Genomic DNA, 15000 nt, shown 5'->3' with positions numbered 1-15000 from the left:
ACACCGTCTCCTCCTCCTCCTCCTCTTCTTCTTCTCCTCTTCCTCCCCCTCCTCCTTCTTCTTCGTGTGAAAACTCTTCCTGTAGTTTTTCCTGTACTTGTTGTCTTCCAGCCGCCTCATACTAACACGCTGCCCCCCCCTCCTCCCCCGGAGCGGGACTCATTTCTCCGGGACCTTCCTGATCTGAGCCGGATCCAAACGTCCCCCCTCGTCCCGGGACCCGGAGCGTCTGTATCCGCCGCTGGAGACACGATCTGCGGCCGGAGACGAGTCTGTCCTCCCTCCCGGTGGATCCACCGATTCCCACCCGAGTAAACTCAACCTAAACCAGACACAAGCTCCCGAGAAACAGCCGCTGCTTCCGGGACGTTTCAGAGTAAAAGGAGCAGATTCCAGAATTAGACTTATTCAGCTTCTCATGGACGTAATTTAGATTTAGCTCCGTCTCTGTTTCATATGTTGACTCTATAAGTTCCAGCTCACACTAGTTTTATTCTATTTAACTAGATTTTACTTGTGGTTCTTTCTGTGCAGGAACTCAGCTACTTTCCCTTGTGATTCATTAAATTCCATCAAAGTCTTAATCAGCCACTAAACACGAAACACGCTCACGTATTAATTAATAATTATATATATTGATACATTTAATGCTGGTATTTAATATACATTTCATTTCTATATCATATGTAACAGCACAAATTGTCTCAAGACATTTTACAGGATCCGTTCTGAAACATCCAGAGCAGCGTGAAGGAAAAACTCCTTTTACCACGAAGAAACCAGAACCAGAACCAGAACATGGACCAGCTCCTGTGGAGGGACCGGGATACAGAAAAGAAATGAACCTGAGAAAAGGATAACATGGATTTAACATTTTTAAATTCAGGAAAACGTTTCCTATCGGTCTCTGTTAAAATGACTTAGAGCTTTTTTCTTATTTTTATTGTTTATTTGAGTCGTTTAATGGTCGAAGTTAAATAAAAGACTTTATGGAGGTTTTGCTTTAGACTGAGTATAAAAATGATCCTTTAAATATCAATATTAGATTATTCAATTTCATTTTATTTTGAAGGCCCACAAGCCAGACGTCAACTTCCGTTCACGTGACACATCTAATCGCGAAAGTAGGGACTTCAACAACTCATGACTGCGCATGCGCCCTTTCTGGTGTAGCGCCCCTCTCCGACCTTCACCGGAAGTCATGGGACATCCTGGTCAGGGCGCGTAATGATGCGCAGCTCAGCCAACACTGAAGACACGCCCCACGTAAAGACCGTGAGGCGTTCACGTGTCACCTGTAAACTGGGACATTTAGCTGACAGCGTTCAAAACAAGTTAGTTTTAAATTTAACTTGACTAAAACTGAACCAATTCACCATTTTTAGCTTTTAAATAACAAGAATCATATGATTTGTTTTATTATATTAAACTCGTATATTGGTATTTTACTTTTATGAGACTAATTACATGTTTAGAGAAGCTGATTCTGATTCATGTTTTGCTGTTATTCTGCTGTTATTGAAATGAATAAACAGACTAAGTTTAGGTTTGAATTAAATGTCCTACATGAATGAAACATTAGCAGCAGATTAGTTTGTTTTCTTCTTTTTTTTTAAATGCTCATGTAAACTTTCTCATATGATCGTAAACTTGAACAACCCTTAAATGGTAATTTTGCCAAATACAAATGTTCCATTTAAACATTTACTGAAAGAAACTGAAAGAAAATGTCCAATGAATGAGTGAATGAGTGAATGAGTGAATCCGTCAGGACTCATGGAAACTCAGAGGATGCAGAGAAGAAGTTATTTTACTAGAAAACTGAACTTGAACATTTACAAATGAGAAACAAACTGTATTTTTTTGTTGTATCAACAGAATAGAAAAGATAATCAGTCATTTCATTACACATCTCTCTGTTCATTCTCACAAACACACAACCACCAACAGGAACGTTACAGAAAAAAAAGAAAAGAAAGAGATTTCTACTAAAATATTTTGTGCAAACATCAGTTTCTCTGGAAAGTCACTCATGTACATTTGAGTCAGAAACCAAAGGTTTTAACTGTGACGTGAAAGAAGGAGCATTGATGAGTTCTCAGCAGCTGTTGGATTCATTTTCTCAAAGAGACTCATCAGTTCATTAGAATTATGACTAAAATAAACAAGCTGAACGCTGCAGTTGCAGTACAGGAATCAGAGGATATTTAAGTTTCAGACGGACGGATAAAATGAAGACCGAGCTCTGGCTGCTATTTTTGTCCAATTATGTGCAAATCTGATATATTTTACTGTAAATAGTAAACACATGTACGTGTTAGCATTGATGTAGCCACAGAGAGCTGCTAGCATGACTCCAGTCCAGCCTGTTGGACCCTGATCGCCCGGTACTGATCAGCTGGTGTTCGTTTGTGCTAGAAACGGTTTTAGCTTCAGGATTGTTGCGCTGAGCTCCTCTGACTCAGCTCTCGGTACAGTTGGATGGTTTTGAGCTGAATTTCAGGGTCTCCAGATTTGATGTCGAGGGCTCTCACAAAGAAGTCCAGGGCGTCCACCAGGTTTCCAGCGCTGTAGCACTCCCTGCCCCTCCCGATCAGGGAGTCGTAGGTCTGGTCCAGGTCTTTGGTCCCATTCACCACCGTGCACTGATCCATTCTCTCGGTGGAACTGAGCTCAGGATCGCTCGTCGATTCATCCAGGTTGAAGCTCATCTTCTCTCCCGAGTCTTTATATTCTTCCTCTTCCATTGCCTCCTCTTCTTCAGTTTCCTCCTCCTCTTCTTCTTCTACTTCCTCCTCCCCCTCTGTGTTTACTGTCTCCCCCAACTCTAGAGATTCATCCTGACCTGAACCAATAACCTCCTCTTCCACTTCCTCCTCCTCCTCCTCGGCCTCTTCCTTTTCCACTTCCTTGGCCTCGGACACATCATAATCATCATCGCTTTCTTCCTCCCCCGACATGAGGCTGTGGTTGTTCATGTCTTCGATGATGGACTGGAGGAGGGACCTCCGCGATGCCACAGAGGAGTTTAATCCAACGCTCTTCCTCGACCGAAGGGGGGTGGATCCGGAAGGTGCAGATTTGGGCGTGGAGGCTCCGAGGACCTGGAAGGAGTTTTCAAGTTGACTCTTCATCAGCGGCTCCTCGTCATCATCCTCTTCTTCGTCGCTGTCATAAATCACCGCTGCTCGTTTCTTTTTAGTCACCACGAAGGAGTCGTCCACGGACTTGTCCATGTCAGAGTCGTGGCCGTTCACGATGTCGTCGCTTCGCCTGGACGCTTCTTTCTGTTGATTCTCACAAAGAGATTTATTGATGTCAAAGCTTCGCTCCATCTGGAGCCGAGACAGAAGCCTCTGCTCCGCGGCTTCCATCTGGTCATCATCCAGAATGTCACCATCTGAGAGGAGTTCGCTGTCCTCCAGCAGTAAGTTGAAGTTGCCGTTGTAGGACTCTAACCCAGAGCCGGCTCTCAGCGATGCGTCGGCTTTGAAGCTGGAGTTGGACGCCTGCGGCACAGAGTGTCTTTTGTTCTGAAGTGGAGTGACACCAGACGGACCGACCTCCATCTGGAAGGGGTCCTGTTCTGAGCGTGAAGCTTCATTTAGCTTTTGTTCGTCGTCTGCAGTAACGAACAACGAGCTGCTGTCGCCCACTGAAGTGTCCACAACCTCAGACTTGTCTATGACTTCGTCAACAGAGGTATTTACCACATCACCCGAACCGGCATCAACAGACTCCTCCATCACCTCCTGGTTAGAGGTGGCCTCCTGGTAACTCCTCTCCCCTTTGATTGGCCAGAGATTTGGTGAGTTCAGGTTCTGATTAACTTCGTTAGGTTCCTCTTCGGTTACACTCTCATCTACAACCTCAGACTTGTCCATGATTGTTTCAACAGAGGTATTTACCACATCACCCGAACCGGCATCAACAGACTCCTCCATCACCTCCTGGTTAGAGGTGGCTTCCTGGTAACTCCTCTCCCCTTTGATTGGCCAGAGATTTGGTGAGTTCAGGTTCTGATTAACTTCGTTAGGTTCCTCTTCGGTTACACCCTCATCTACAACCTCAGACTTGTCCATGATTGTTTCAACAGAGGTATTTACCACATCACCCGAACCGGCATCAACAGACTCCTCCATCACCTCCTGGTTAGAGGTGGCTTCCTGGTAACTCCTCTCCCCTTTGATTGGCCAGAGATTTGGTGAGTTCAGGTTTCGGTCAACTTCATCAGGTTCCTCTTCATTTACACTCTCATCTACAACCTCAGACTTGTCCATGATTGTTTCAACAGAGGGATTTACCACATCCACTGAACCGGCATCAACAGACTCCTCCATCACCTCCTGGTTAGAGGTGGCCTCCTGGTAACTCCTCTCCCCTTTGATTGGCCAGAGATTTGGTGAGTTCAGGTTCTGATTAACTTCGTTGGGTTCCTCTTCGGTTACACCCTCATCTGCAGCCTCAGACTTGTCCATGACTTTTTCAAAAGAGGCATCGACCACATCACCCAAACCACCATCAACAGAATCTGACAGAACCAAAGCCTCCTCCATCGTCTTCTGAGGAGAAGTGGTTTCCAGGTAACTCCTCTCCCGTTTGACTGGCCGGGTGTTTGGTGAGTTTAGGGTCTGATTAACTTGGTCATGTTCCTCTTCGGTTCCATTCTCATCTGTAGTCAGATCAATAACTTGTTTACTCAGATTCTGTGGACTGTTCTCTTTTTCGGAACCTGACTGGTCCAAATCCAAAACAATTGGTGAATCATTTGAGTCATGCTGTGGAAGTGAAGGACTCGATTTTGGATTCCTTGGTTTGTGTTCTCTGTTGTTGTCGACTGGTTGTCTGAGCCAGGCTGGTTCTGTGCTGGATGCCATGCTCTCGGCCAACTGCATCTGCAACTCCGACTCAGCCTTCATCAGCTCCTGGGCCTTCTGGACCCGGCCTTCGATGTAGTGTTGCTCCTCTTGATTTTCAGGAGCCTCTTCATGGTTAACGTCGAGGGAGAACATGAGGTCATGGTCAGAGATCCCAAACATCTCCATGGCGTGGAGGTGGGCAATGTGCTCGTCCAGCTCGGGGTCTGTCCGTCGGTGTCTGGAGTGCAGCGCCTGAAGCTGCAGCTGAGTGGACGAGGACCGAGTGTCCTCCAGGGAAAACAGCTCCTTCAGCTCCTGCTTGCTAAAGTAACGAAATGGGTTCTTCTTGTCCCCAGTGTTCTGTCTGATGAGAGAGTCTTTGAAAACCTGGCGCCGGTAGATCTTTTCCTCCACCGTGCCGCAGGTGATCAGCCGGTAGATGACAACGTTTTCAGTCTGGCCGATGCGGTACGCTCTGTCAACGGCCTGGGCATCGGTAGCTGGGTTCCAGCTGGGGTCGTAGATGACTACTCTGTTCGCTGCCGTCAAGGTGATGCCAACTCCTCCGACCTGGGTGGTCAGGAGGAAGACGGAGTAACACTCGTCTGACTGGAACAAAGCGATTCGCCTCTCTCTTTCTGCAATCTGCGTTATTGTACCATCCATCCTCAACACCTTAAAGCCTCTGTTGCCAAGGATGTGCTCGATGATGTCCAGCACCTTCCTGTAATGAGCAAAGACGAGCGTGCGATGGCCTTCTTGTCTGAGTCGTTCAAGAAGAGCCACCAGAAAGACTAACTTCCCAGACTCTGATATCAAGGTGTCTTCAGAAACGCTAGCGATGCTGTTGGTATCAGTCTCTGTGTCTTCGCTCTCCGGACTCTCGTTTTCCTTTAAGCCTAACTTGGCAATGGCGCCAGCAGAAAGCAGCCTCGGGTGGTCGCACAGCTTTTTCAGAATGGTTAATTCAGCCAGAGGAGATCTGGTGGTCAGAAGAAGCTCCTTGATGTGGTCCAAAGAAATGAACTGTCTGTATATGTCCTCCTGAACGGCGCTCAGGTAAGTCCACACAATCAGGTCGTTCTTTCTCGTCAGCTTGGGCATGACTGCTCCAGAGCCAGTTCGAACATTTGGGTTTTGGTCGTCCCCCTTGTCTGAGTGTCCCTCCTTGAATGAATCTGTACCGTTCATTTTCTTTTTCTGCACTTCTGACTTTGTTCTGCGGAGGAAGTAGGGTTTTATTATAGCCATGAGGTTTTCGGACATTCGTGAGCCCAGAGCCTTTTCCCCTGGGGTGGCGTCCTTCTCCCTGGCCCGGGTGATGGGGTTCTCGTACTCCGTTTTGAAGGTTTTAGCTGTGCCAAGGAGCGTGCCATGACAAGCGAAGTCAAAGAGAGCCCACATTTCTCTGAGGTTGTTCTGGACCGGAGTTCCTGTGAGAAGAATCCGGTTTTTTGAGGGTACGGCCGAGGCACTTTTGGCCGTTTTGGTGGTTGAAGTTTTTATTTTATGTGCCTCATCAAGAATCATGTAGTCCCAAGTGAACTCCCTGCCCTGGTATGACGACAGCTGCTGCCAGTTGTTCATGAGCATGGTGTAGGTAGTGATAATAACCCCACCTCTTCTTTGAACCTTCTCCAAATTCCTCGTCCTCTCCCCTTTGCTGGCGCCGTGGAACTCCTTCACCCTCATGCCGGGAGTCCACTTAGCAAACTCCTTGGTCCAGTTTGTGATGAGGGAGGTCGGCATGACCAGCAGTGTGTGTTTAACCAGCTCGTTGTCATACATGCCAGAAAGGAAGGAGATCACCTGGATGGTTTTACCGAGGCCCATGTCATCTGCCAGGATCCCACCTTTACGACCGTCTCTGTACAGGCTGTACATGAAGGCCACTCCGCTTCTCTGGTAGTCGTACAGCTTATCGTGCAGCTCCTTAAAAAGCATCAAGCCGCTGTCGTTCACGTTGACAAACTCCTCATCGTCCTCGTCCTCTGAGTCGTTCTGTGAAATTAGCTCTTCAATTTTCTTTATCCGGCCTTCTAGTTTTTGACTGTGGTGAATGTTGTGCGCCCTTTTAAAGAACTCCAGAGCTTTGTGCATGTCCCCCTGTCTTGCTGCATCTTTACCGTCTTGAATGAATCTACAACAATAAAAGGATATCAGCGGGTTAGGTTATAGTCAATACTAAAACTCTGAAGCTTGATCTTTTGAACAGTAGCTGTGGGTTATAAGCATAAAAATACAAATTACACTTCTCTCAGTCCCAGGTTGACCAGTCAACCAGTTGGGACCAATCTGACCCGCTGAATTAATTTATTTATAACTTACTATTCTGTTATGTTACTGGTCCGGTCTCCTTGAAATAACACTGGGCTTTATGTGCGAACCTGAACTAAAATGAATTTAACCCCTGGTCTTTTACGAGGTATTAAGAAGGAAATCTCATTGGAAGGTGTTGAGGTGTTGACCGAAGTCAACTTCTTCAAGAAGTGTCTCTGAACTGTACAGAGGTTTACTGAAGCAACTGGGAAGAAACACAATGAATATAAAAGTGAAATGGGAGAAAGAATTTAACATAGGTTTTTGTTGTTGACACTTGGGTCAACAACAATTGTGTTGTAGACAACCACTCTCGTATATTTTGGTCATGTATGAAAATTTTGGGAAGAAGTTCTGAACAAAGGGGTAAATCTATGGATTAAATATTGCTAATGATCCCTGGTTTATATATCTAGCACTGATATCAAATGTGGTAATAGGTAAAAATGACATATACCTGTTGAAGATCATATCTCTTGTGGCTAAAAAATTCATTACAAGAACGTGGACTGAGCCACTGGCTGGACTGTGGAATAAATAACCTCCAGTGTACGAATCAAAACAGAGCTACAGGCTGTAACATGGACAAAATAGCACCTTTATACAAGAAAGTAGCGTTTCGTCCTCTGTTTGTTTTTATTGGTTGAACAATAAAGATTAAAAGATTTTTCCGTCATGTAGTTGTTTTTATAACGACTCAAACAAACGAAAGCAGCTCATCAACAAAACATTTAAAAAGATAAAGCTTCATCTCTATGCTAATAAAAGCAGGTCAGGATTCACAGACTGAGGTAAAGTGACTGTGAAGTAAACACCTTTTTCTACCTTTCCAGAAAAGACCAGAGACCATAGATCATGAATGTATATGAAACTGAACTGATCTACTCTCGATAGGAGTGAGTGATGGAGAGTTAGCATCATTAGCTGTATTTCCTATTCAAAGAGAAGAAGAGCTAGCTCCACCCATGACCCCACCTTCACTAAAGCCCCCGTTCAGGCTGATGAAAAATACGATGCTGTTACCACGAGGGATCAGTTCATGAGCAGTTATTTATTTTAGCTCATGAATCAAAACTTCTTCTATTTTAATGGAGGTTGACTAACACAAAAGCTACTAATACTGTGTGTTCTGAGTGTTAGTCAGTGACTAGTGTAACGTGGGTGTTAGTAGGACATCATCTAAACACAACCCATGGAGTCACTCAGGTCAAAGGCTGCAACCAAACAACAGCAAACACTGACGCTGCAACACTTAAAAGAAGAGAAATGTTTCCTGGAGACTCATCTTTCAGACGGTTAGAGTTTGTTTACCTCCAGGAACAATCTCCACAATAAGAAAATATCTTATGATAAATATGAAAAACACAGGTTGATGACAGTCGACTCAAAGAACTCAACGTCCTCGTGGACGTAGCATCTGAAGCTAAACGAGGCTCCTCATCAATAAGATGAACTGGTTCAGAGACCAGGAAGACGCGTCCTCTGGTAGATTAGAGACCAGACGTCCCTGATTTTTGGGGGACAGTCCCCATTTTGAACGACCTGTCCCCGAAAATGACGAAAAAAAACATGCTGCTTGCAGACTACGAGTATTACGGTCGCTGGTGAATATGAATATATGAATAATAAATACATATGAATAAATATGAATCTTTTTGTATTTTAATTAATGCACTTTGTTCATTCAACTTTGCTGCTGCTGTTCTTATGTATTATTGTATTTTTATTATGCAGGGTTTCTTATATTTATGTTGTATTTCCTGTTTTTGCACTGCTTTTAATCTAAAACAAGACTTTGTTTCTCTTGTACATTGTAGCAGAAATAACAAATAAAAAAACTTTGATCTACAGCTGAAAATGTCCCTGGATTTCAGTTCATTCAGTCAGTGAGAAGCGAAGCCAGAGACGGAGACAGAACCGAAGGATTCTACTTTACCTGGATGAAGACATGGAGACGTTTTCAAATTTCAGACTATTTGATTAGTCACTACAACGTAAAACAAACTTAAACTCAGAGTCATCTCAGAAACATGGATTAGAACTAGATTTTTTTATATAATGATTTTTATCATTATCACCAAAATGGTGAAATGTATCAGGATCATTTTTAGTCCGTGTCGTCCTCTAGTGTTGGATGATCACCTGCTGGTCAACATGAGTTACTGCAGGACCGGACACCAGCTTCATTTATTAGTTCTCGTCTCTTGTGTTTATAACTCAGAAGAGGAAAACTTCATCTTCAATGTTCTTCAGCTTGAGTTAAAGGAGGCACATTCTCCACTTTCTAATATTTACAGACATGAGATTTGATTATCATAGAAAACCCTGGGACTGAACTAAAATGGATATAACTTATAAACAGCCAGTGATCAGCTGATCAAACACCTGGATCAGAAATAAAGACAGAACCTAGAGAGATATTGTAACATATTGATTATTTATTCATGTATTTGTAAAATGTCCTCCAGGTGTGTATCATGTGTACTTGTGTATTTCTACCTGTGGTATGTTTCCATCTTGTCGTCCATGGACAAAGACCTGTGAGGACAGAGTCACAGAGTCAGAACCACCAAATTACATCCGTCAACAACATTTAACATTTAATCATCTTCTTTTTCTTCTTCTTTTTCGGTCTCTAACGTCAGGAAACCAGGGACCATGTGGTCCTGGTTCTGGTCCAGTGGTAGGTAGAGATCCATCAGAGGCAGCAGCTGGTACATTATTCTACTGACCACATGGTGGCGCTGCTGCTTATTTACAAACAGACTGAGACCAGGTGAGTCCAGAAACATGTTGGGAGTCTGACCTGATTGTACAGGTACAAACATGGATGTTCAGTCGTGGCGTTAAAGCGTCTCCAGACGTCGAGTAGTTTTAGTTTCATTCTTCTCTAAACCAACGTTCTCGAGGTTATTTTAGTTTTTCATTCATCCAGTGACGTGGTCTCAAACATCTGGTCACTAATTATTTCTTAGCTGATTCTCTGCCCTGACATCAGTTACTTTAAAGACCAAACTCACATCAGAACTGAACCTTAAACGTGTTCAGAAGCTGTGACGTCACAGGGACGTAAATAATAACTAAGGCTCCAGAAACTGTTTAATGTCAACTTGAAATATGTTTCGCTGGTGTTTCCTCGGTTCCTTTGACCTTTGACAGTGACAGAAATGTCCTCACATTCTCCACTGAGAGAAATAAACCCATGAACGCCACAGTAAAAGGACACACGTGATGAGCTCCGGGTTTAAACCAACAGTGTTTTTGCTTTTATGTGAATTTATATTTAAATATTTAAATCACAACCAGAACTACAGCCGATGTCAGTGTGATGGAGAAAGTTCAATTTAAACTAAAACTAAAGTCTGGTTTTAATGTGACGGTTCTTTTCCAGCGCTGGGAAATTAAATTAAAAGATGTGAGATGAAACTTAAACACGTAGATAGAAGCTTCATTAATAAAAAATGCCGTTAGCATTAGCTCAGCTCAGTAATGTTAACCAGGGCGGTTAGCATGTTAGCCTTCGTTAGCTTTACTCACTTCTCCAGCTTCTCGCTCATCTTGGAAACTTCGCCGTTCAGATGAGAAACGTCCATGATGGAAGTTAAATGGGAGAAAACAAGAAGAAACACACGTTCTTCTTCCCTAAATGTCCCAAACTCTCTTTCTGTTATTGTGTTTAAAACGGAAGCGCTTCCCCCGCCAATTCATTCCAGCCAATCACAGAGGACGCACTGCGTGACGGAAGCACGTCCCTCTTCGCTGATTGGCTGCGCTCAGACCAGACACACATCGCCCCCTGGTGTGTGGAAGAGACTTTACATCAGTTACAGAGAAAGAAAAATGAAACTTAATGTATTTGTCTTTATTTTTAATTGATTGATTGATTGTAGACTTATTTATATTTTCATAATTAACATTTTATTCATGTTTTACTCGTAGTGTTGATTTATCTATTTCCCTGGTGGATCATTAAAGTCTATTTCATGTCTCCTCAGTGATTATCTGTTATTTCCTTTATTGTAGATGATGTTCTAGCTCCAGTTTATAGACAAACATTTACTCCATCTGTAGAATGTGTTCATAATATTCATAATAGCTCAGTCAGCTACATATTGTTGGGTGTGTCGGCATTTCGGTAATTTTCCAAACCTTCCTCGACTCATTTGGACCTGAAGACTTGGACTAAACCCAACCAGTGCAGACGTCTCAGTTTCACTTTAGTTTTTAGTTTTTTTCTGTTCAGCAGAGGAACTGAGTCACAGGCTCCGTCGCTCTGATTCTGAAATATGCTCCATGCACAACACATGTTAAGACTCAGTGGACAGACCTTTACTCTGCTCTGACATGTTCCTCCTCTCCACCCGCTGCCTCCAGGCAAATAACCCTTATTGTTTAATACTAACCCCTTTAACATTACACATTTCTCATAAATATGCACACAACTAGAAGAACACACAGAAACACAGAATAATTGAAGTGGACGCTTAAATACACATGTCAGCATGAACAGTGAGAGTCAGATCTATATGTGAGTTAGTGTTGGCACAGTATAAGATAAATATATTGTTTTTAATATTTATATAGTTTGAGCTGAAGATGAGAGGATATAAACGTGTCTGTGAGCTCAAGACGAGTTCAGTAAAAACCACATCGTGCAGGAAAACAGCTGTAAGTTTCTCCTGGACTCTACGATGAATCCTGAGTTCACACAGTCATGTGAAACCTTTCCCACGTTGTTCAGCGGCAGGTTTCCCCTGAAGGCTTCAGACGTGGGGGTGTGGTTTATATTATGTCACTTCCTGTTTGTGCACCGTGTGGTGTTCAAGAGTCCAGATTCTTCACTGTTCAGTAGCCTGATGTTTGTGGTTAAATCTGTCTGTGTATTCAGTCTGTAGGATGTTAAAATCTATTCAGATCAAAACCCTGGATCAGAAATAAAGACACAACCCAGAGATGAAGCTAACGAGGCCCTTTGCTCACATTGTGACGTAGTGACTGTTTCCTCTTGTATTTATGGCTGGAGCCAGAGACGACGCTGGTGGAAAATCAGATCAATGAAAGAGTGAAAACATCTTTATTTATTATGTATTTCGCTGACGGAGGCTGTGATCAGGAGAATCAGTCCTAAACATTAACTGCATCATAAAAAGACAAAGAACAACGGAGAAAAGAGGTGAGAAGTAAAGACGTGTGGTTTGAGGAAGGACCTCAGACGATCGGCGCCGTCTCCAGAGCTTTGACCCGAGCAGCAAAAAGCACAACGTTCTTCTCCACCTCAGCGCTGATCTGAGCCTGTGAAGCTCTGGGGTTCTGCTTGATGAAGGCAGCGATGCTCAGGATGCAGTCTCTCTGAGGACGAACCACAGAAACAGAGTGAGACGCTGGCGAGGACGCGGACATGTCCTCAGATGTCCACGTGTCCACTGACCTTGAAGGCGTCCACCTTGTCCTGACCACTGAGCCGGTTCAGCAGTTCTCTGCCGACCTGGACGCCCGTCACCGCCGCCAACATCCCCCGGTCCTCATCGCTCTGGGAGGTCAGCCAGCGGAGCAGCGCCATCTACAGGACGACAGGCGCGATTACAGCGGGATCAGTAATCTGATTACCAGGAGAATCCAGATTACATGTTTACTTTACATTTAAAACACACGTTTAGAGGAGAGGACGGTTTCTGTTTACAGAGACAACACCTGACGACACGATCAGATTCATTCATCACATGTACAGAGAAAAGTGAAACCAGGTAAATAATCCACAATGTAAGTACCAAAAATAAATCCAATATAAACTGACATGTGGATTTATTTACATGACTTTACAACATTTTACAGCAGCTGTGTGAATAAATGTAGTTTACAGAAGGTTTAACATGTTTTTAAGTTTCCTCATAAAATGACATCAACAGATTTTAACACAAGTCCTGAATTTAGACGAAGAACCCGATAAATCCCACGGGCCGGACGGTTTATTGTGTCACACTGGAGTTTGCTGTGGGCGTTAGCAGAGCTTCTGGTTTGCTGGAGGTTCCTGTGGTGAAGCTGGAGGTTGGAACGATGCGGTTTTATCCTCCACCGTTCTGCTTCAGATGGTTTGTATTTGTTAAGGTTATGACTCCAGTGATCTGGGTTTTTTAAGTGCTGTCGGTCGTGGAGGCTGTGGCTCCGTTAGCCTGAGTGTTGTGGTTGCGTTGCCAGGAAGTGACTTTGTCAGCTGGACGTGGATGAGTTTTCTGACAGAAGCTCTGTCTGGACTCTTCTTTAAGCTGGTTCAGACCCGGTTCTTCATGGTGAAGCTGGTTGTGTCTCTCGTAGACGTTTCCTCTGACGCGTCCGTTTCAGCTCCAGTTTCTCCAGAGAAGCTTCTTGACGCAGAATCCAAAACTTTCTTGTAATAATGCAACATAATTCAGTGTTTCTAGGTTGATGTCGTTTCTTCTGTTGATTTTATTTTCTTGTATCATTGAGCAAAGTGACTGGAGTCACATTCCTTGTACGTGTTCACACACTCGGCCAATTAAGCCGATTCTGATTTCTGACACATTCAGGTCGTTTGAAACAAACGCTGAGATCAGGAAGATCTCACAAAGCTCTGAACCAGGACCAGGAGCTTTATCACTGGCAAACAGGTAGAAACCACCTCAGATAAATCAGCTGATTTATCGGATTCATTAAAAATCCAAAGGAGGCCGATATAAACACTAACAACCAGCGACGCCTCAGAAGAGCCTCCAAACATGTCGGGTTTGTTTCTAACAACGTTAATTTAGTTCATTTAAAAGTGTTAATTTAGTGGTTTGTCTCAGTCCCTTTTATTTCATCATGTTTACATATAATAATTTAACTCTTCATGACAAATATCACGAGTCAAGTAGAATTATAGAATTAAAGAAAGTAGAGACGATAAAGACAGTTTGTTATTGTGAACAATATAAATAAACGTGCATTTATATTTAAATATGTCTCTTTTGTGTCTTGTTTTTGTGTGAACAATCAAATTGTGGTTATATCTTTGACAAACACGATTAAACCCAAAGTTAAATCGTTGAGACTTTTCTCACCTGCTGAAATAACTGAGCGTTCGTCATTTCTCCTCCTGAGTTCATGACTGAAAATCAGATGAAAAAACGGACAAAGAAACAAAAACGGAGAAAGATTTCACTCAAATAAAGTCTCAGTTTTTCTTCTACCGTCGTCAACAGCAGCTAAAGTCGTTCTTTAAACAGAATTATAGATTTAAAAAACAGCGACTTTTCACAACGCAGAGGATGTAAAACACTTCCTGTTTACAGCGCTTCTTCTTCTTCGGTGGTTTTAAAAGTAGTTCAGCAGCGAAACAGCGCGGATTGTGGCGCATTTAGGAGGCAAAGATAATTTATCACATTATTTTATTTGTAATTTTTTTAAATCATCATTTACATTAATATATATTAATGTATAATACATAATACATATAATATTAACTTTAATATTTTAGCTGGGAGGCTAAGAAGAGCTACTATTAGCAGGGAGGCTACTATTTGCAGTATATTCACCTAAATTATGTTTTAAATTGACCCTGACCCAATAAATAATAAAATATAAATAACTATTTTGATAATATTTGAATCAAACAATTATTATTTCCTGTAAGAATTCTCAACAGTAGCCAGCTTAGCTTAGCATAAAACTGCAAGCATCAGCTACAGATTTATTGGTGTTAGTCTTCTCCCCAAAATACCAAACGTAGAAATTTTCATCTTTATTGTTTTTATGCATCGCGTCAAGTTTGTCCAGTTTCATTCTTTATTTCAGCAGTTCGTTAGCAGCAACTCTGGGTTGCGTT

At 43.0% G+C, this 15000-nt stretch overlaps 2 protein-coding genes across 3 annotated transcripts in view; both read right to left on the bottom strand.

Annotated features, from left to right (window-relative positions):
• Positions 1–507, bottom strand: part of LOC125012072 (disintegrin and metalloproteinase domain-containing protein 9-like) — a 21310-nt gene extending 20803 nt beyond the window's left edge. The window contains exon 1 of the mRNA XM_047591690.1: positions 1–507. This exon is cut by the window's left edge and continues 130 nt beyond it. The gene's annotated coding sequence lies outside the window, so the exon portion shown is untranslated.
• Positions 508–1792: 1285 nt separating this feature from the next.
• ercc6l (excision repair cross-complementation group 6-like) lies at positions 1793–10881 on the bottom strand. Of its 2 annotated transcripts, XM_047593051.1 has the most exons (4): positions 10716–10881; positions 9678–9716; positions 3398–6999; positions 1793–3364 (listed from the first exon to the last, which is right to left on the bottom strand). In XM_047593051.1, the coding sequence occupies exons 1-4, from the start codon at positions 10769–10771 to the stop codon at positions 2433–2435; spliced, it is 4629 nt and encodes a 1542-aa protein (XP_047449007.1). In that variant the 5' UTR covers positions 10772–10881; the 3' UTR covers positions 1793–2432. The 2 variants fall into 2 exon arrangements, with proteins under 2 accessions (XP_047449007.1, XP_047449006.1); XM_047593050.1 differs by having other exon boundaries at positions 1793–6999.
• Between the last annotated feature and the right edge of the window lie 4119 nt (positions 10882–15000).

Source organism: Mugil cephalus, chromosome 8 (genome assembly GCF_022458985.1).
Source record: "Mugil cephalus isolate CIBA_MC_2020 chromosome 8, CIBA_Mcephalus_1.1, whole genome shotgun sequence".
Taxonomy (NCBI): Eukaryota; Metazoa; Chordata; class Actinopteri; order Mugiliformes; family Mugilidae; genus Mugil; species Mugil cephalus.
This window is presented reverse-complemented; position numbering and strand designations above follow the sequence as displayed.

Coding starts and splice junctions, on each gene's coding strand:
- ercc6l (XM_047593050.1), bottom strand. CDS start 10,771: ATGGACGTTTCTCATCTGAACGGCGAAGTTTCCAAGATGAGCGAGAAG. Junction 9,717..10,715: donor ATGAGCGAGAAGCTGGAGAA/GTGAGTAAAGCT, acceptor CTGTCCTCACAG/GTCTTTGTCCATGGACGACA. Junction 7,000..9,677: donor AAGATGGAAACATACCACAG/GTAGAAATACAC, acceptor TTATTGTTGTAG/ATTCATTCAAGACGGTAAAG.